The sequence below is a fragment of the Herpailurus yagouaroundi genome, unplaced genomic scaffold, assembly GCF_014898765.1.
Source record: "Herpailurus yagouaroundi ecotype Mexico unplaced genomic scaffold, PumYag 77, whole genome shotgun sequence".
NCBI classification, from domain to species: domain Eukaryota; kingdom Metazoa; phylum Chordata; class Mammalia; order Carnivora; family Felidae; genus Herpailurus; species Herpailurus yagouaroundi.
In genome coordinates this window covers 8,534,524-8,554,123 of record NW_024412388.1, presented here as the reverse complement: position 1 = coordinate 8,554,123, position 19,600 = coordinate 8,534,524, and the positions used below count along the sequence as shown (strand labels likewise).

The 19,600-nt window shown below is 58.8% G+C and overlaps 3 protein-coding genes across 6 annotated transcripts; 1 reads left to right on the top strand and 2 right to left on the bottom strand.

Annotated features, from left to right (window-relative positions):
- Positions 1 to 5: 5 nt before the first annotated feature.
- On the bottom strand, positions 6 to 7,064 carry FBXO6 (F-box protein 6). Its single transcript, XM_040461351.1, has 6 exons — positions 6,929 to 7,064; positions 4,281 to 4,576; positions 2,254 to 2,380; positions 1,737 to 1,832; positions 702 to 837; positions 6 to 456 (listed from the first exon to the last, which is right to left on the bottom strand). The coding sequence occupies exons 2-6, from the start codon at positions 4,543 to 4,545 to the stop codon at positions 268 to 270; spliced, it is 813 nt and encodes a 270-aa protein (XP_040317285.1). The 5' UTR covers positions 4,546 to 4,576; positions 6,929 to 7,064; the 3' UTR covers positions 6 to 267.
- A 927-nt stretch (positions 7,065 to 7,991) lies between these two features.
- On the bottom strand, positions 7,992 to 13,314 carry FBXO44 (F-box protein 44). 3 transcript variants are annotated; one of them, XM_040461325.1, is made up of 6 exons: positions 13,198 to 13,314; positions 11,971 to 12,259; positions 10,383 to 10,509; positions 10,137 to 10,232; positions 9,891 to 10,026; positions 7,992 to 9,100 (listed from the first exon to the last, which is right to left on the bottom strand). In XM_040461325.1, the coding sequence occupies exons 2-6, from the start codon at positions 12,233 to 12,235 to the stop codon at positions 8,957 to 8,959; spliced, it is 768 nt and encodes a 255-aa protein (XP_040317259.1). In that variant the 5' UTR covers positions 12,236 to 12,259; positions 13,198 to 13,314; the 3' UTR covers positions 7,992 to 8,956. The 3 variants fall into 3 exon arrangements, with proteins under 3 accessions (XP_040317259.1, XP_040317263.1, XP_040317264.1); XM_040461329.1 differs by having other exon boundaries at positions 10,412 to 10,509; XM_040461330.1 differs by lacking the exon at positions 10,137 to 10,232 and having other exon boundaries at positions 10,412 to 10,509.
- A 27-nt stretch (positions 13,315 to 13,341) lies between these two features.
- Positions 13,342 to 19,336, top strand: FBXO2 (F-box protein 2). Of its 2 annotated transcripts, none has more exons than XM_040461315.1 (6): positions 13,342 to 13,811; positions 16,902 to 17,282; positions 17,700 to 17,829; positions 17,911 to 18,006; positions 18,497 to 18,632; positions 18,874 to 19,336. In XM_040461315.1, the coding sequence occupies exons 1-6, from the start codon at positions 13,790 to 13,792 to the stop codon at positions 19,006 to 19,008; spliced, it is 900 nt and encodes a 299-aa protein (XP_040317249.1). In that variant the 5' UTR covers positions 13,342 to 13,789; the 3' UTR covers positions 19,009 to 19,336. The 2 variants fall into 2 exon arrangements, with proteins under 2 accessions (XP_040317249.1, XP_040317239.1); XM_040461305.1 differs by lacking the exon at positions 13,342 to 13,811 and adding an exon at positions 16,498 to 16,546.
- The last annotated feature ends 264 nt before the right edge of the window (positions 19,337 to 19,600 follow it).

The window sequence follows — 19,600 nt, the reverse complement described above, 5'->3', positions numbered from 1 at the left end:
CAGGCTGGTTTTACGGAAAACATTTATTGTGAGAAAATGTCAGAGCACATGACTGGGGGCTCCCACAAACTGGTGGGTTTCCCCAAGGTTGGAACTGGGGCAGGAGCTCCAGGGGCAGGGGCCCTCGCTGCCGGCTACACGCTCCGCCGGAGGAGACCTTTGGCAGTCAGTTGGCCCAGACAGAGGACGGATGAATGGCTATCAAATGACGGGCTGTCAGAAGGGCCTTCTGAGGTGAGGGAAGGAGGGCAGGCAGACAACCTTCTCCTACCCCTCTGTGGTCTCAGGCAGAGCTGTGCAGGGGGCCAGGTTCCTAGTCATCTTTGGGCTGATAACGATGCTGCTGTTGGTGACGCGGGGCCCATACCAGCCTGCCCAGAACTGGGTGTCCTTGCCCCCGTGCTGGAAGAGGATGTGGCGGACGCCTGGAGGGTAATCTGAGAAAGTGTAGGAGACCTGGGGGGGTGGGGAGAGGAAGAAGTGATTGCCAGGATTGGGGAAGGGACGAGATGGGGTGACCACCCCGCTGCAGAGGGGAAGGAAAGAGCCAGGTCCTGCAGGGGGGAGCCCCCTGGGCCGGACGCCACGGGCTCCAGGCAGGAGAGCTGGGGGCCTTCTGTGCCCTGAGGCTGACCCTTGTTTCTTTGCCCTCGTGGCCCTGAGAGAAGCAGGCGGTGAAGGGCAAGCAGGTGAGGCCTCACCTCCGTCCACTTGGCATTGTTCCATTGATCGATGGTCACGGGTGGGGGCTCGAAGGAGGCCAGGACGATGTAGTCGGCCGAGGCCAGATGTACGCGGATGTGGTAGGTACAGCCACAGTCTGCTCTGGCGGCAAACCTGGGGGAGGGTGGGGCTCAGGACTGTGCACCCCAAGACAGAAGGTGGCCCTGGAGGTGGGGGAGGTGGCAGCCCCATAAACTGGAGCTCTGAGTTGGATTTCCCTGCTCTGCCCCTGAGGCCCCACTGGTTTCACTGCTCCCTGGGCCCTACTGTGCCCTTGGGGCAGTGGAGCAAAGCAGCATCCCTTTTGGGTATCCTCTGCTGATGTCCCTTTAACACAGCAAAAGGGTCCTTACGGATCAAGGCCTGGGCTGCGGGAGCTGTGTCACCTGTACGTTATCATGGATCAGACTGGAGATGTGGTGGGAGATTTAAGGGGTGGCCTGTGTGACAGGGGCTGGTATGGAGCTCACCCTCTGCTCAGCCCTGCTGTCCACCCCTCTGCAGCTCTGGATGCCCCTCCAGCCCCATCCGTGACGCTTTGGGTGGCGGCCTAGGGCCTGGCTGGAATTGGGGTCCTGCCCCTGCTGCTTTGGGCCAAGCCAGAGTCCTGCAGAGCTCTGGGTGCCGAGCAGGAGCCTGGGAAAGAGCTGAGGGGTGCACGGCGAAGGGGGAGGGAAGGCAGATAGGCGGGAGGCGTGGAGCAAAGTCCGGGGAGGGTGCGTCCTGGTGTCTCTGCTGCTTCAGTACTTGTTTGGTGACACTTTATCTGTGGGCCTCAGTCTCCCCATCTGTAAACTGGAATTAACACGTGCCGATGCAGGGTGGCAGGAGGGCCCAGAAGCGCTGAATGAGCAAGCGCCGGGTCCGCTGGCAGGAGCGGCAGGGCCAGGGTGGCCGGCTCTGGGGGCAGCCCCGACCCCAGGACACTGCCAGGCACAGACTGGGCACTGCCTATGGGTGTTCCCAGAAAGGAAAGAGGGGAGGACGCAGAGCGCGGCCTGAGCCCTGCTCACCAGTCCTTAACCACGATGTCAGGCCGAAACGTGTCTAGCAGCTCCTCCCCGTAGCCCTCGGCCTTGAGGTCCACCAGCTGGGACTTGAGGCACATCCTGTGGAGCATAAGGAAAGGTGGACATTTCCCGGGTGTGCGCCGTGGCCAGGACCCAGCAGTGTCCCCCGACTGCTGTGGGACCGCGGCCACTGGCTGGTGCTGGCCGATGAGAAACACATGGGGGGAGGGGTCTGACCCACCTGTGCCTCGGTGGCATGTGACCCCAGTCCAAGGGTCCCAAAGAGGGCACCTTGGTGAACTCGTATTCCTAGATTAGAAACCAGAAGATACCTCTGACTTACCCTAATCACCCCCCCCCCCCGCCCCCTGCCATGAATCCAGGCTGCTGAGGACTCCTGCTCTAGGCATCCACTTCCTCCAGCTGCAGAGAGAGGCCCTCGCTGAAGCTTGAGGTTTGGCAAAAGGTGTCCTGACCCCCTTCCCCCTCGACACTGCCGGCTCGGTGGTTTGTCCCTTACCCAAAAGATGTGACAAAGTACTTCTTGACTCTGGAGTCGGGAAAGTCCGTCCCATGGTCTCCGGGGAGGCTCTCCACCTTCCATCGGTCTCCGCCGTTGGAATCGATCTGCCAGGAAGCCATATCCTCTAGGAGAAACGGACCAAGGTCAGATTCCCCTGGGTAAGTGTACAGTTGGCCCTTCCCTCCTGCTGTCAGGAGGGAGGGAGGTATAAGGCTGGGCTTACTCAAGCTCCCATCTCAAGGCGAGCACCCCTCCAAAGTGCCTTTCCTCCAGCACATTCCCCCCTGTCCCCACCATGTGGGCTCTGATCCGGGACCCTCCCTGTCCCACCTTGTCCCTGACGGGCTCTACTTGTAGCATGAAGCTGGGAAAAATAGAGAATATTACCAGAAATTCTAAACTAGCCTTTCCTTCCTTTCGTTCACACTGTTGCTGGAGGGCTCTGGGAAATACGCAAGTTTCAGTTCTCAAAACATGAAGTATGAAGGGCCTGTGATGGTACTTCTGTTCTTAATGGCTAATGTCAGTTTGTCCCAACGTGGCCCACTGACTTGACTGACGTTTCCCCTGACACCCTAGCTATGTAACTGAGATCCAAGGGGGCCCGAGGACTGGTTTGTGGGTTTGGTGGCAGGTCATGGGAACCTTCTGGGCTAGCTCAGACCCCCCTCTGCCCAGGGCAGGAGGGATAACCGTTGAGGGTGGGCGTCCTCTGCATTGGTGGCACGTGGTGACCCCATACTCGTGATCCCCACCAGGTTGGCCTGGCATGTTCCGGTCTCCCCATTCAGACATTCAGACTGAGCTGAGAGAACCTTAAAAAAACAGCAGTGTTTCTCTACCAAGGCTTTCCAGAACAGTCACCAAGGGAGCTTTTCCAAATTGCTCTCTTGCTCCCTCTACTAGAAGCCCACACCTATTCCCTGGGTGCCCTGGGGCTCGCCAGTAGAGAACCAGGGGAACAACACAGAAATCCAGCAGTGGGGCTGAGCCAAGCACAGGCTGCAGGCGGGCTCTGTGGAAGCTGTGTGAGCTGAGCCGGCAGCTCAGCTGGGTCGCTTCAGAGTGGAATCTGGGGCAGGCAGAGAGATTGGGTGTCTGGGCCACTGTCTGTGGGGCCTCAGAGAGGGGCCCGAGGGCCCTTATCAGTCAGGACCAGGCCCCAGCAACTGGGCAGTTCTGGATCTTCCGGTAGGACACTCATCATGGGCCTAGCGCTCCCCATCTATAAAAGGGAGCCAACCTACATATTTGGTCAACTCTCGGGATCCTCGTGAGGGTCAAGAGAGAAAACCGACGTGAAAGGGGTTCCAAGCGTACAAACTACGCCTCAGTCGATTGCTGCTGTAGCCCCAACAAGAAGCCCGGTGCCTGGGATGTGGTAGGTGTTCAATGAAGGGAAAAAACCACTGGCAGACAGAAGAGAACATTCAGAGCTACGCAGGGGCCTCAAATTACGCAGTCACCTCTTGAAATCCTTATTTCCTTCATCTGGGTAATAGGGATAACAGGAGGATAATGACATTTGTGAAGACCTCAGTCCAGTGCCTGATGCAGAGGAAGCCCCTCCAGAAACGTTAGGCAGCTTAGACCGAACTCAAGAGAGGACGGTGAATGTGTACTCTGTTCATTCAACAAACGTTTTCTGAGCACCTGCTATGTGAAGGCATCATTGCAGACACTGGGCGGAGAGGGGCAAGCAAGACCCATGAAGTCTGGACCTTGAAGTCTGTGGCAGAGGGGGGAAAAAAAAACGACCAAGAGATAAATAAGGTAATTATAGGTAACGGAAGTGTCATCAAGGAACTGAACAGAGTGGATGTGATAGAGATAGATGCGGGGCGGGGGGGGGGCGCGGGGCGCGGGCAGGTGTCTGAACTGAGACCTGAAGAATGAGGAATCAGGGGAGTGTGGGAGGGGTGTGAGAGAACGTTCCAGACAGTGTGGGAATTGTGAGGGTAAACAAGGCCTCCTGAGTGGTGGGAAAGGGAGGGAACCGGGCTGGGGGCAGCCCCCCCCCCCACCTTCGGCACATGGATTGCGTAGGAGATTCCTGTGGAGGCTGCGTAGGAAGTAGAAGATCTTCCAGTCGGCCACAGGCTGGTCCCCGTCCTCCGTGATGAAGCCCTCACGCAGGCACTTGCGCTTCCAGAGGGTCACCAGGTCGATGAGGTCTCGCCAGAGGCTGCAGACCAGGCGACAGCGCAGGAGCAGCTGGCGGGCGGGCACGTGCGTGAACACCTCCAGCAGGATGTTCTCAGGGAGCTCGTTGATGCTGACCGGGGCCATGGCTGGGGTGAGGTAGGGTGCACACACAGGCCTGTGGGGGGCAACACTGGTTACGAGCCCTGACCAAGCAGGTGGACCCCCTCGGATTCCCAGGGACCTCAGCCAGGGGCTCTTTTTTTTTTTTTTTTTTTTTAAACTTTTTTAACGTTTATTTATTTTTGAGAGAGAGAGTGTGAACGGGGGATGGTCAGAGAGAGAGGGAGACACAGAATCTGAAGCAGGCTCCAGGCTCCGAGCTGTCGGCACAGAGCCCCATGCGGGCTTGGACTCAGGAGCTGAGCTGAGCTGTGAGATCATGACCTGAGCCGAAGTCAGAAGCTCAACCGATTGAGCCACCTGGGCTTTTGAAAGGAGAGGGGTAGATGGCACATTTGAGTGTCCTTCCAGTACAGGGTAGGCTGTCAGAATACAGAGTGGTCACATGCTACGCACATTTTTAAAAGAGTGTAGTAAACATATTAATAGAGACTTTAGGAGCTAATCTTTAAAGGGGCCCTTCCCCCCCCCATTAAAAAATAATTGCCTAACGGGGCGCCTGGGTGGCTCAGTCGGCTTAGCATCCGACTTCCACTGAGGTCATGATCTCACGGTTCGTGAGTTCGAGCCCCGCATCAGATGACTTGGAGCCCCACTTTGGGTGAGCACAAATCCTGCTTTGGGTGAGCCCCACTGCTCTCTCTCTCTCTCAAAAAAAAAAAAAAAAAAAAGGTAATGGTGGACCTGGTGGCCTGGAAGACCTTGCCGAGGCCACGCTGTTGTCTGTGGGCTCTGCAGGAGTTTGCGGTGATGTTATTTGGGTGCTGGGAATTCACTATCTGTCTGGGGACGTAATAAAGATTTTATGTTCCACGTCACAACTTCATTAAGCGGTGGGGCTAGTGCTGAGAAACCAACTTCCTCTCCCCAGATTGCTCACTTTGGCCTGGAAGCCAGATGTGCTGAAACACCCCAATGAGAAGCACTCCCCCCCCCAACTCCATTCTGGTTTGGGCATCAGGCCAGAACCCACTTTGAAATGCTCAGAAACTGCAAAGCAGATTGAGGGGGCCTGAGCAAGCCTGCCTGGGTTTGAATCCTGGCCTGCAGTGGCTAGCGTGGGGAGCTGTAAAAGGAGCTAACAACTGTCCCACCCTCAGAAGGGCCAGGAGGACTGAGTTAGCACAAGCAAAGCACTTAGCATAGGGCAGGTAAAGAAGTGCTCCAGAGCACCATTACTCACACTTCTGTCGTTAACAGCAAAAACACTCCAGCAGCTGTAGTCACTCGCCCCCAAGAACACCTTCCACCCTCTACACCTGAATTGCACAGGGTTCTGGAAAATTTACAGTGTCACCCTGGCCTGAATCTTGCCTGGTTATCCAGATCTCTAAGGAGATCCCCTAGGAGGGGAGAGAAGGCCAGCCACTGTCACTCCGATGGGCCTCATCTGATTACAGGTGGGAGAAGGAGGAACTATCCTCCCACCCCCAGAGTTTCTGAGATTTCTCATTTTCCATAGCAGCCTACAGTCTTCCCAAGGCTACCATCCCAGCAAAAATGAGGTGGGTACATCATCTAGTTTCTGCCCAGAGAGGAGCTTTCAGCAGGGCAGAGAACAATAGAAAAAGTACTTGTACCTTGCACAATAATGCTAGGATGGGAAAAACTGCGTGTGGCTAAGTCTTCCGATTTTTCAGAAGCAACTCTAAACAATTTTGAAAATACGAAACCTGTCAATTTTTAAATGTGGGCAACTTCTAAAGGCACTGTCTAGGCCAAATAAAAGTCGCTGGGTCGGAGTTAGAGGAGACTTAGGTACGAATAGCTCCTCACCCAGGCGTCCAGAGTCTGGTCTCTGGCTCGGTTGAACGTTATCACCCGCACCCGCTCCCTTAGTTTCTATACTTCAAGGGTCTCCAGCGAGGCCTGACTGGGGCAGGAGGCAAAGCCACCCCGGGGCACCCTGTGCTGCTCACGTCCCCAGCCCGAGTCGCGACCTTCTTAACACCCCCTCCAGGTACTGTTAGCATGCCAACTTCTCGAAAGCAGAAGCTGAGGCTTGGGAAAGTTTGGGGCCGGTCCCGGGCCCCGCCGGCATGGTACTGCCGGGAGGTCCCAGATCGGCCCCGGGCAGGGTGTCGCTCCCAGGCGGCACGGCCCGGAGCCGGAGCCAGGACCGGGCGGCGCGGGATCCGGCCCGGCTCGAGACCAGACCTGGGCGACAGTGCCCCGCGCTGCCCCTCCGCCTCGCGCCGCCCCGCCCGCCGCCCCGCGGTCCCCGGAGTCCCCGCCCGCTCGAGACTGCGTCGCCGGCTCAGTTAATGCCCCGCCCCCCAGCCCCTCCCTTCCCTTCTTCCTCTCCCCACCCCCCTACCCCGGGGGGTTCCGGACACCCGAGCCCTACCCGCGCCTGTCCCACGCCCGTCCCCCGGGCTGGACTGCGACCTGGACGCGGGGCGGGACGCCCCGCCGGACCTGAGCTCCGGGTCTGCCTGGACCCTTCGCCCTCCGCTGCGCCGTCAGCTCTCGCCCCGCCCCGCCCTCGCGTCACGCGCCGCGCTCGGACCGCCCCCCTCGGGTCCCGGGGCCGCGCCCACCGCCTCGCCCCGCCCCACGCCTCCCGTCCGACGCCCGCTCCTTCCGCAGCCAAGGGAAGGGAATCGATCCTGAGGTCGTCGGTGCCTCCGCAGCGCTACCGACCCTCCGGACCTCGTAGCCTTAAGCTGTCTTCTCCTCCAGGTGGTGGGCGGCTCGGCAGCCGGATCCCACGTCTTCCCTTTGCTTTCTCCTCCCTCAGGGAAGTCCGAGCTTTCTCCTAACCGAGCGTCCACCTGCGCGCGGGTCACCCTGAGTCCTCTTCACCCGTTCCTTCCGGTATAGAGGGAGGTGGGGCTCGCCCCAGAGGGTGATTGCTGGAACTCTGGGCTGGAGCTTGGCTTTCACCTTCACTAGGGACTGGCTTCGCGTAGGCCTCAATTTACTCAAAAGGAAAAACCTCCCTGCGTTTTTGTCGGGATTAAATTTATTAATTCCTTTCTTCAACAAATAATTATCAAGCACCTACTTAAGGCAACCACAAAGGGTTGTGCAGGCTGTGCACTGCGCCAGGGTGCCTGGCCCAGGCCATCTTGTTAACTCGTCAGGGCTGCATCTCCCCCAAAGGTGTCTTTTACTAACTAGTTTACCATACTGCTAGTGAGTGGTGTCCCTGCCAAGGCCGAGGCTCTAATCTAGTTTGCTACTGAGATAAACAGTACATTAAGCACCACATGTGTGCCGCATACCATTCTAAATGCTGGGGCTTCATCTAATGTCAGTAGAACTCTTGGCAAAGTAAGTAAGCGGTAACTGGTGCCTGCAATGAGATGCATACAAGGGCTACCCAGATATTGCCCCCCCCCCCAACCCCCAGGGCAGGGCTTCCCATGAAACTTGTCTTTCCCCCTCAGAAACCACAGGGCACAGGCTGGGCTGGGAACACCTTTTATTTAGCTGCATGCAGCAGGAGCAGAATCACAGCACAGCTGTCCTTCCAGCAGGAGGGAGAGGCAGGAGTGAGGTTGGGCAGGCGGGGTGGGGGGTGGGTGGGAACGGCAGTTCCAGGGGTGGGATAGGGGCTTGGGATGTTTTCCAAGCCACAGGGAAGGTGATCTGGGCATGGAGGTGGATGGGTGGTCCTTGAAAACCTCCCACTCATCTCATCCAGGGCTTACACATCCTGGCTCTTAGAATCAGGGTCTAATCCTGCCCCCCACCTGCCCTGGGTTACCATGCACAGGACTCCAGGGGTCTTCTGGAGATCCTGCCTCCACCTGATACCCATCTGACTTCTCGGGCTTCATCGATAATGAGGTCAGTCCAGACCTGGCCTGGACCCCAACCCATCTTGGGCCTGCCCATCTCAGGCCAGGCCTGAGCTTGGCGGGCAGAGCAAAGAGCTTGGGAGGGGCAGAAGACAGGCCAGCACAGCTCCTCTTCTGCTCCCAGATCTGCCTGAGCTATGTGGTCACCTCCCAGCATCTGCACGATCTAGGCCAGGCACAGGCTTGCCAGATGTCTTGACTGTCCTTGCTCTGAGGGCCCCCAGTGTAGACGGGGAGAAAGGGCCCAGGAGGGGAAGGTAGGAGATTTGGCATCTGAGCTTGGAGACCACTCTCGGAGGAACCTGGGAGAACATCCTGTACCTCCCCAACCTCAGGGGCCCCATCTCTTAAAGGAGCCCACGCAGGCCTCCCCTGCCATCACTCAGGCTGAGACCTGGGGCAGAGCGCTGGCCCCCATGGCGTGTGAGGCTCCACAAAATAGGCAACTGAGGGGCAAGGATGAACCAGGAGGTCTGGGGGAGCCCGGCCCCCCCTCCCCTTCCCTAACCCAGCCCTTCTCTGAGAGCAGTTTACCAGTCGGGGTTTGGCAGATCAGGGCTTGGGGGGCGTCAAGGCAGTGGGGGCCCGATGGTGATGCTGCTGTTGGTGACCCTCGGGCCGTACCAGCCGGCCCAGTAGTGAGTGTCCACGCCGCCGTGCTGAAACCAGATGTAGCGGACGCCGGGTGGGTAGTTGGAGAACGTGTGAGAGACCTGGCGGCAGGTGGAGGGAGAGAGGTCAGGGGCCAAGGTCTTCATGCTGGCCCAGCAGTCAGCAGAACTGAGTTCTAGTCCTACTCTGTGATTTTGGGCAGACCCCTTCCCCTCTCTGCCTCAGTTTCCTCATCCGTAAAATGGAGCAGAGTCCTCCTGGGTCCGTCCACTCCACAGGATTGCCTAAGCGCAGCTCAAAGGAACTGAAGGAAAGTGAAAGAGGTCCGATACGGTCATCACTGCGCACGCGTGGCTATTTCAGTTAAAATTAATCAAAACTAGAGAAGATTAAAAATGTAATTCCTCAGTCACACTAGGGACTAGCTCTTATTAAGTGTTCGATAGTCACATGTGGCTATTGGTTACATAGACCATTTCTCCTGGACAGCACTGGTCTCAATTGGCAAACTACGGCCTAGGGGCCCACTGCCTGTTTTTGTAAATGAAGGTTTACTGGCACACAGCCATGTCTATATAGCTGCTTTCACAACGCAATGGCCCAGCTGAAGGGTTGAGTAGAGATGACAGAGACAGCAACATCTGCGAAGCCTAAAATATTTGTGTCTGCTGCCCCCTGGTCTAAATAGTAGGAATAACCGATATTAGTAACTAGAACCCGCCAACCTTTTTGAACATGGCTTTACCAGCATCATTTCACTGATGTCTTTTCGAGCTCGAGCAGCTGGTGCCCAGGTGAGAAGCAGCAGAGCTGGGATCTGAACCCAGGCCCGTTTGACTGCAGTCTCAGCCTTGGGCAATATGCCACCTGCCCTCTTCCCAGTTCACATACCTCCCTCCACTTGGCATCGCTCTTCTGCTGGATTGTTGCCGGGTCTGGCTGGAAGGTCCCCAGCGGCGCATGTGCTGACGACAGGAGCTGAACACACAGCTGGTACTTGGACCCGCAGTCTGGCCTGGCTGCGAACCTGCATGCAGAGGGAGGGCCCATCAGGGCCTCGGAGATGGGGGGCAGGGTGGGGGCGGGGCGCCTGAGTGGCAGGCCCCCCTCCCCCAGGCCCTCGCCCCAGGCACTCACCAGTCCTTGACCTCGATGTCCGGCCGTGTGGTGTCCATCAGCTCCTCCCAATACCCTTCGGCCTTGAGGTCCACCACCTGGGACTTGAGGCAGGTGCTGGGGAGGGCGGGCGGAAGGGTGGGAGGGGCTGGGGCTCAGCACTAGGGCACTGGGGGGTTAGGGCTGCCCCTCTCAGGGGAAGGAGATCCTGGGTGAAGTGGCTTGGGCTTCCCCCCACCCCAAGACTTCCCCAGCCTCAGATCTTACTAATAAGAAGTCACGAAGTATTTCTTGACCTGATCATTAGGGAATTCCTTCCTCTGGTCTCCAGAGAGGTTCTCCACCTTCCACTCATCGCCTCCATTCACATCCAGGCTCCAGAATTCAAAGCCCTCTGGCCAGAAAGCGGAACTCATGTCATAGGGAAGCCCCTCAGTGGTCCCTTTCTCACAAGTGCCCCTTCCTCCTGGATCTGCTCCCTGGATCTCTGCAGCTACCCTCAAGCCTCACGCTGTGGGATGCTGTTGATCAATAGTAGCTGTCTTTTTTTTTTTTTTTTTACTTAAAAAATTTCTTTTTAATGTTTATTTATTTTTGAGACAGAAATAGAGCAGGAGTGGGGAAGGGGAAGAGAGAGGGGGAGACACAGAATCTGAAGCAGGCTCCATGCTCCGAGCTGTCAGCACAGAGCCCGACGTGGGGCTCGAACCCACCAACTGTGAGATCATGACCTGAGCCGAAGTTGGACGCTTAACCGACTGAGCCACCCAGGCGCCCCAATAGTAGCTGTCTTGTATTAGGTGCTTCCTGTGTGCCAGGCACCATGGCAAGTGATTGCCACTGGGATTCCCAAGACATGCGACCATGGGAGTGACCAGATCCCTTCTGTGATGGAGAACGCTCTGATGCCAGAGCCAGCCAGATCTGGAGCTAGTCCCAGCTCTACCAGCTCCCTCTACTAGGCTGTGTGACCCTAGATACGTTGCTTTCCCTCTCTGAGGCTTGGTTTTGTCCTCTGTAAACTGGAGTTAAGAACAAGAGCTGGCAAACTTTTTCTGCCAAGGGCCAAAAGAGTTTAGGTTTTGTGGGCTACATACTATCTCTATTACTCTTTATTTTTATTTTTTTGATATATAACCATTTAAAATCACAAAAGCTAGTTTCAGCTCCTGGGCCAGGTGTGGCTAATGGACCATAGAGTGCCAAGGTCCATGGTCATGGCCACTGGGGAGTCAAGTGAGGCAGGCATCTGAAAGCTCTGGACAGCTTGGAGTTATTTCATTGTCATTTTGCTCCAGAATTTGGTCATACACTAGAAAATGAGGTTCCCATCCCATCCCATCCCAGTGCCTGGCCAATGAGTTACAATGCAGTAAGAGAAAAAGAGAGCTCTAGGTGATGTAGAAATTTTGTTTTACCTGTTGTTGTAATATGCTGGAAAGAAGAGTGGATCTCTCATCCTCCCATGAATAAAGTCCCCTTTGCACTCTGGGGCATGCCTAGTACGCCTAGCCCGGGAGTCTGGGATCCAGGCCAACAAATTATGGCTCTGATTTTCTGGTCTTGTGTCTTGGGCACAAGTAGTCCTGACTGGTCAACAGTCCCTCACTGGGGAAATAATCTTAAGAGTGGAATGCAAAATGCCACTCTTGGCCTCAGTTTGCCCATCTGAAAAATGCGAGCATTAACAGCACCTACCTCTTGGGATTATTTTGGGAGGATTAAGGAGTTAAGCCATCCAAAGTGCCTGGTTCATAGTAAATGCGTAATGAAAGTCAGCTGCTGTCACAGCCGTGTGTGTGTGTGTGTGTGTGTGTGTGTGTTGGGGGCAGGCCAGACCCACCCTACATCCCACCTTCAGCACATGGATTGTGTAGGAGATTCCTGTGGAGGCTGCGTAGGAAGTAGAAGATCTTCCAGTCGGCCACAGGCTGGTCCCAGTCCTCGGTGATGAAGCCCTCACGCAGGCACTTGCGCTTCCAGAGGGTCACCAGGTCGATGAGGTCTCGCCAGAGGCTGCAGACCAGGCGACAGCGCAGGAGCAGCTGGCGGGCGGGCACGTGCGTGAACAGCTCCAGCAGGATGTTCTCAGGGAGCTCATTGATGTTCCCCACGGCCATGGCTTGTGGCTTCTGGACAACCCCCTGTGGTTATTGAGAAGCTACCCTTCAAAGCCGACCCCTTCCCCCAGAACAGAATATTTGCAACACCCCATGGTGGTGGAGGTTCCCATCCCAGCTCTGCCATTTGCTGTCTCGGGAAATTCACCGAGCGTCTCCGAGCCTCAGTTTCCTCCTCTGAAAAATGGGACCAGGAACTGTACTAAAATGGGTTCAAATGCCGTGACACAACAGATGCTCAATAAATGGTAACTGATTTTACTGCCACCACCCGACAGCCTCTAAAAGACGCTAAGGAGGCCCAGAGGGGTGCCAGTACCTGCCCAAGGTCATATAGACAGAGGAGGGAAAGAGTCTTCTGATTCTAGAGCCGGCCTTTTCCAATAAGCAAGTCTTTACAGTGTAAATAACAATGCGCAGCCCCGCAGAGCACTCCAGCAAGTCCTCCAACGGAGGAGGGAGAGAGATTGGGGGCAGGGGGGATAATTATCCTGGTGTCTGACGGAGGTCTAAAGAGCTCAAGCGACTTTCTCAAGGCCGCAGAGTAAATGATCCCCCTAGCTGGGACTGGAGAGGGGGTGGGCGATGGGAAAAGAAAGGCCTTTCCAACGCTCCCATCTCCAGCTCCCATCTCCATCCTCTCGGCTGGGCTTTCAGCCCCACGACCCCCGGCGCGCGCGATTCCCACCCTGCGTTGCGGCTTTAAAGTGCCCCAATCCAAAGCTGGGGCTTGGACCCCTGAGCATCGATAAGCGACCCCGGCCCCGGTTCCCTCTTGCGCCGCCGCTGGAGCCCGCGCCGCGCAGCCCCCGAGGCCTGGGCCTTGTCCGCGCCGGGCCGCCCTCTGCGCACTGCCGCGAGGCCGGAAATCGCCCTGCTCGCCCGCCCGCCCTCCGGCCCCCAGCCCCGGACGGCCCGCGCCCCCGCCGCGGCGCTCCCCGCGCCCACTCCCGCCGGGTCACCTTCGCTTAGCCGCCGCTGCCGGATTCCGCTGGGCCGCGGGGCTGAGCGGACCTACGCCGGCTGTAGCGAGCGCATACGGCCCCGCCCCGGCCCCGCCCCCTTGGCCCGCCCCGCGCCGCGCCCCCCACCGCTACGTAGGAAAATTACCTGGAGTGGGGCGCCGGGAGGGGCCTCCGTCCTCCTCCCTCCTCCAGGGCGGCGCGCCCCGCACCCTCCGCATGACCCAGACTCGCGGTGCCCCCTCGCCTCCTCCTCCCAGCAGCCACCCCTGGAGGGAGCTGGGAGACACCCCAAATCGGATCCCCATTCCCATTAAAAAACCCGACTCCCGACCTTTCCCTGCCTCCTGGGTCCGCCTGGAACCGGTAGCCTCAGGCCTGGGGCCGACCGCTCCAGACTGCGGGGCGTCCCGGCTCCGGGCCAAAGGCGGGGCGGGGGCGGAGGCGGGGGCCTTTAAGAGGCGCCGCCAGCCGGGACCCGACCTAGACGCGGGCAGCGCCTGGACTCGCCGCCGCCGCCGCGGGACTCGGGCAGCCCCGCAGCCCCGCAGCGCTCCGGCTCCTCCTCCTCTCCAGACCGCCCTCCGCAGCGATGGACGGAGACGGTGAACCAGGTAGCCGCTGCCACCCGGATCCACTCGCTCGGCCCGGGAGGGGAGACCGAGGCAGGCGGGCGAGCGAATGCTACGGAGAGGGGGCATCAGAAAGCGAGGGGGTCCCGGAGACCGAGCGCGGCAAACTTTCACCCACGCAAAGCCCTTGAAACAGTTTTAAAAGAGCACAGCCCTGTGGCTGGAGGCCTCCAGAGGTGACAGGCAGGGAGGGAGGACTCCTGGGTCCTATTTACCGGGGGGAATAGTGTAGGGGTAATCCCACATTCTCGCCTCTCAGCTTCCTGAGGGTCTGTTGGGTCCGGGTCTGGGACACATCTGGGACGCCGGAGGCTGCAAGCTTTTTTTTCCCCCCCATCGACTTCTTTCATTTGCCAGCTCTGGCCCTTGAACTGCGTGTACCCTACGGCTTTCTTGGGGTTACCGGCTTCTCCTCACCCCATCCCTGCCTTCCTCCTTGGCTCCCTTGTCTGGAGGGGCTGCTCTTCAACTGGGTGGCCGGTTGCCCAGTGGGGATCAGGCCAGCGGTGAGGGAGAGTTGGGGCACAGCTCAGAGCCTTCTGAGACTGCCCAGTCATCTTGCCTGGCACCAAAGACCCCCCTCTCCCCATCCCTCAAATTCCCTGCTGGGCCTGTAGGGGTTGCCTGCTGAGTCAGGGTGGGAACAAAACCTGCCTGCAGATTTCCCCACCCCGGTCCCAGCTCAGCTATTCCCTGGACTCCAGGGCCCAGTGCAGGTGAGTGAATCAGCCTGGGAGGCAGCTTCTAGGGGCCAGATAACTTTCCGACAGCAACAATGTGGGGAGTTGTGTGTACTGGAAAGGGGTTGGGGGGGGGCTGTAATTAGATCTGGGGCCTGGAGTGCCAGGCCTGGGGCCAGAAGAGGGGACTGGGCAAGGTGCACCTTTCGGGGGAGCATCAGGTGTCCACCAGGGCCAGGGCAGGGCAGGGGGAGGGCTGGAGAGGTGAGGACACTGGGGCTGGCTCCCCAGAGAGCTGTGGGCAGCAGAACAGGCAGGTGATGCAGCTTCAGGGCCTGGCATTTTCCTTTCTGTCTGCCCATTGTTCTTTCGTGTGACTTGGGAGAAGCTAGGAAACTGGGCCTCAGTTTCCTCTCTGCAAAAAAGAAAGGGTAAACCCCCGCATCATAAAGATGTGCCCCCCCCCCCCAATGCAGCTAATAATGAAGGAAAGCGTTGTGCTCAGTAAGATTCACTAAATAAGATTTGCGGAGGACTGACTGTGTGCTCTGGGCTCTGAAGAAGAGGTAAACCCTGGTCCAGCTCTCAAGGGCCTGACTGTGGGACGGGGGAGAATATGCTACATGTGAGGAGGGGTGGTAAAGCCTGGCAGGCTGGGGTCCTGGCAAGACCCAGACTTGGGTCTAGGCCCTGCCTGTTCTCCCCTCTCCCCCTGTTCAGCCTGTTTCTACCACTGCCTGGGCTTTCCAGGCTCTAGCCCTTAGGAACCCCCCATCCTAGATCTGAGAGCACTAGTCTCCCCCCCCCCCGCCTCGCCCCCATCACCCAGAGTGGTCCCAGCCCCTCACCACTGTGTCTTCCTCCTCCAGAGATACTGTGCACTCAGTATCTGCTTACTCAAGGTTTTGATGGCCCAGCTGAGGCCGGCTGGGTTCCAGGAGATAGTCCAGCCTGCAGCTCCTGACGTCTGTCCACCTCCTTACACTTTAGAATGCTCTTGCCCCCTCCCCAGGGGACTGGAACATCAGCACTGTTCGAATGGCCTGGCACAATGATTACTCCCATTTTATAGATGAGGAAACTGAGGTCCAGGGATAGGATGAGGGAGTGAAAAGACCTTCCTTTCTTGAGCACTTGTTACATCTCCCTGTTTGATATACCTGCTCTCTATTTTATTTGAGAGAGAGAGAGAGAGAGCCCCAGCAGGGGAGAGGGGCAGAGGGAAAGAGAGAGAGAGAGAGGGAGAGAGAGAGAGAGAGAGAGAGAGAGAGAGAGAGAGAGAGAGAGAATGAATCCCAAGCAGGCTCCATGCTGAGTGCAGAGCCTGGGGTGGGGCTCGATCCCAGGACCCCAGGATCATGACTTGAGCTGAAACCAAGAGTTGGGCACTCCATCGACTGGGCCACCCAGGCGCCCCTACCTGCACTCTTTTAATGAGCCCCCACGTCATACTGCTGTGGCCAGCAGGGGATTAGGATCCCTGTTCTCCTTTCCCTTCAGGCCTCAGATCCCCATGTCCCTGTCCTAATACTAGCAACATAACCTTTGGCGAGTCAAAATCAAAGTCGTACGGTGCCTCCAAAGTCAACAAACTATTTTATTGAGGGCATTTTTTTTTTTTTTGAGCCTGGATTTGAACCCAGGCTTCAACCACTCATTTGCTGTGTGATCCTGAGTGGTTTCACCTCACTATTGCCTCAGTTTCTTTATCAATGACATAGCGACAGCAGGAGGAGCAACCTCAGAGAGATGCTGCAAGGATTTAGAATAAATAAAAACGCTGAGGACAATGTCTCGCTCTTGCTAAATGCCCAGTAAACATTAGCTGCTGACAGTGTGCCAGGGAGGGATCGAGACGCCAGGCACTGGGGTGAAGCAGTGAGTGTCCCAGACCCAGTTCCTGCCTTCTTGCACTCACTCTAGTCCTGAGGGAGGTGTTTACAAACCAACACACCCTAAGACAAGCGCTAGGAGGGACAGGAACTCCACGGCTGGAAGATTTCATGGTGGGAAGTCCGGGAGCCGTCCCCAGAGGAGGTGAGGGGAGGCAGGGATCTCAGGGCGCGGTTGTAAGGATAAAGGAGTGGATGAAGTCAAGTTTGTGCAATTAGATGGGTGCCCTTACAATCAGATTATCAGTTGCTGTTAACCGCTCGGGTTTACTGGCCCTGCCAGGAAACTCTTCCGACTGGGCGCTGGTCTGCGGCCCTAGCCCCCTGGGGTCTCCTCCACTGGGCGCCGGTCTCTGGCCACAGAGCCCCGGGCCCCGGTTTCGGATCGTCCGAGGGTGGGTGAGGGGCAGATACCCGACACGTCGCGGTTCTGAAGCTTGGAGGGGGATATTCTGAGCAGAGTCACAGCCCCCGCCCCCCCTCCCCTCCCCCGCCTGCAGAGAGCTTGGGCCAGCCGGAGGAGGTGAGCCCGGAGGGGCAGCAGGAGGAAGCCGGCGCGGAGGAGGCGAGCGCCGGGGAGGAGCGGCCCGAGGAGGAGGAGGAGGAGGAGGAGGAGGCGGCGGCGTACCTGGAGGAGCTGCCCGAGCCGCTGCTGCTGCGCGTGCTGGCCGAGCTGCCGGCCGCCGAGCTGGTGCAGGCCTGCCGCCTGGTGTGCCTGCGCTGGAAGGAGCTGGTGGACGGCGCCCCCCTCTGGCTGCTCAAGTGTCAGCAGGAGGGGCTGGTGCCCGAGGGCGGCGCGGAGGACGAGCGCGACCACTGGCAGCAGTTTTACTTCCTGAGCAAGCGGCGGCGCAACCTTCTGCGCAACCCGTGCGGGGCAGGTGAGGGGCCCCGGGGAGCTCAGTTTTCCCTGCTGCAAAAGGGGCTGGAGCAACGCCAGCCTGCTTGGAGCGCTAAATGGGATAAAGCCCCCGCACGACGCCCCGCGGGACAGCCCCCACAAGAATCCTGTTTGGCCCCTGGGGCCGCCGGCTCTCTGGGGGTCCCTTTTCCAGGTCCTTCCACCCTCACGATCTGAGGCAAGACGGGCCCCGCGGAGGACCCTCCCAGGAGGGAGAGAGAATCTGGGGACGAACAGGAAATTCCTCCCGTTCCAACCCCTCGCATCACCTGCCTCCCCCTCCCCCCCCGTTAAAGGACCACGTTCCCCTGCCCCGCAACCGATGGCGCGGGAACCAGCCCGGCCACACCCTCAGCAGGGAGTGGGTGACCAGGGTGGGGCTGTCGTGCTCTTACAGAGGACCTGGAGGGCTGGTGCGACGTGGAGCACGGAGGGGACGGCTGGAGGGTGGAGGACCTGCCCGGAGACTGTGGGGTGGAATTCATCCACGACGAGAGCGTCAAGAAGTACTTCGCCTCCTCCTTTGAGTAAGGAGAAGGGGGATGGAGGGCACGGGGGTGGGGGGTGGGGGGAGGGGTCTCCACTCCCTCCTAACTCCAGCTCCCCAGGTGGTGTCGCAAAGCGCAGGTCGTTGACCTGCAGGCTGAGGGCTACTGGGAGGAGCTGCTGGACACCGCTCAGCCGGCCATCGTGGTGAAGGACTGGTGAGCGGCCTTGGGGGTGGGGCCGGGACGGTAGGGAGGGGAAGGGGGAGGGGTGAGGGAGGGAGCAGGGGTGTGTGTGTGTGTGGTGGTGGTGGGGGGCAACCTGGAGCCGCTGCCCTGCCCCAGGGGCCGGGGCCTCCCAACTCTACTGGTTGTGGCTTCATGGGCCACGGGGTTTCCGGGAGAAGGTGGAAACCCACCTCTCCTCCTGACTTTCAAAGGTGGGCAATTAAAAAAACAAAACTTGTCACTGTGGGCTGGCTTTAGCCCCGGGGGTGGGTCTGGCTGACCTGGGGTGTAGTCCTGGGGTTTGGACCTTGGGCGAGTCCACGCTCTCTCTGGCCTCAGCTTCCTTATCTGTAAGACGGGGACCTTAGTAGTACGGGGCCGGCGGGGTTGGGCGGAAATGAGAACTTCGGTAGCAGGCACGGCCCCCCGCAGTACCGGCTCAGCAGGGTTCCCCCGGCCCTCGCTCTGTCCCTCGGGGCAGGTACTCGGGCCGCAGGGACGCCGGCTGCCTGTACGAGCTCACGGTGAAGCTGCTGTCGGAGCACGAGGACGTGCTGGCCGAGTTCAGCAGCGGGCAGGTGGCGGTGCCCCCAGACAGCGACGATGGCTGGATCCAGGTGAGCCTGGAGGCTCCGGGGGGTGGGGCGGGGCCTGGGAGCGAAGGGCGGGGCTCATGGAAACCCCGCCCATGGCACGCGTGGCCAGAGTAAGGCAGACTTGGTGGAGAGGTGTGGGTGAGGGACCCTGGCTGAGACACCCAGAATGGGGGCGGGCCAGGGGTTGGGAAAGTGCGCTGGGGTGAGGTGGCTGGGGGAGGCGTCAGGGCCCTAACCAGACCCTCCTACCTCCACCCCCCAGATCTCCCACACCTTCACCGACTATGGGCCCGGTGTCCGCTTTGTCCGCTTCGAACATGGGGGTCAGGACTCCGTCTACTGGAAGGGCTGGTTCGGGGCCCGAGTGACCAACAGCAGCGTGTGGGTGGAGCCCTGAGTGACCCCTCCTCCAACCTCAGCCCTCTTGGAGGTGCAGAGGCCTGGGGTAGATAGGCCTTAGTAGCCCCCTCACTTTTCCCATCCCCCACCTCCCCCCCCACCCCACACACACCTCTCCTGCCCCATTCTCCCAGCCCAGCCCCCACACTGGGAAAGAGGAGTTTTGCTGGCGTACATGTGCATCTAGAAAATAAGACGGGTGAGGGTATGGGCCTGGGTGGGGCCCACCGCTGAATCCCCTGCACCTAGTACAGTGCCTGCCACAAAGTGGGCACCTAATAAATATTTGTCCAAGGAAGGAATGAATGAACAAACGGATGAATGAACACCGCCCCCTTTGCATCCTTCTCTGTCTCTTGGGGGCCCCTGGCCCAGCCTGGAAAAATACTTGGTGGGGCTCCAGCTGCTCTGGTTTCCAGAGGCCCTTGGGCCGGTACAGAGCCAGCCAGGCCGGGGGCCGGCTGGACAAAGGCCGGGATTGTGAGGCCAAGGAGTGGGGAGCTGGGCCTGGCGCCTGACTGACACCCAAGCTGCCCAGAGGCCAGAACAGGGTGTGTGTGTGTGTGTGTGTGTGTGTGTGTGTGTGTGTG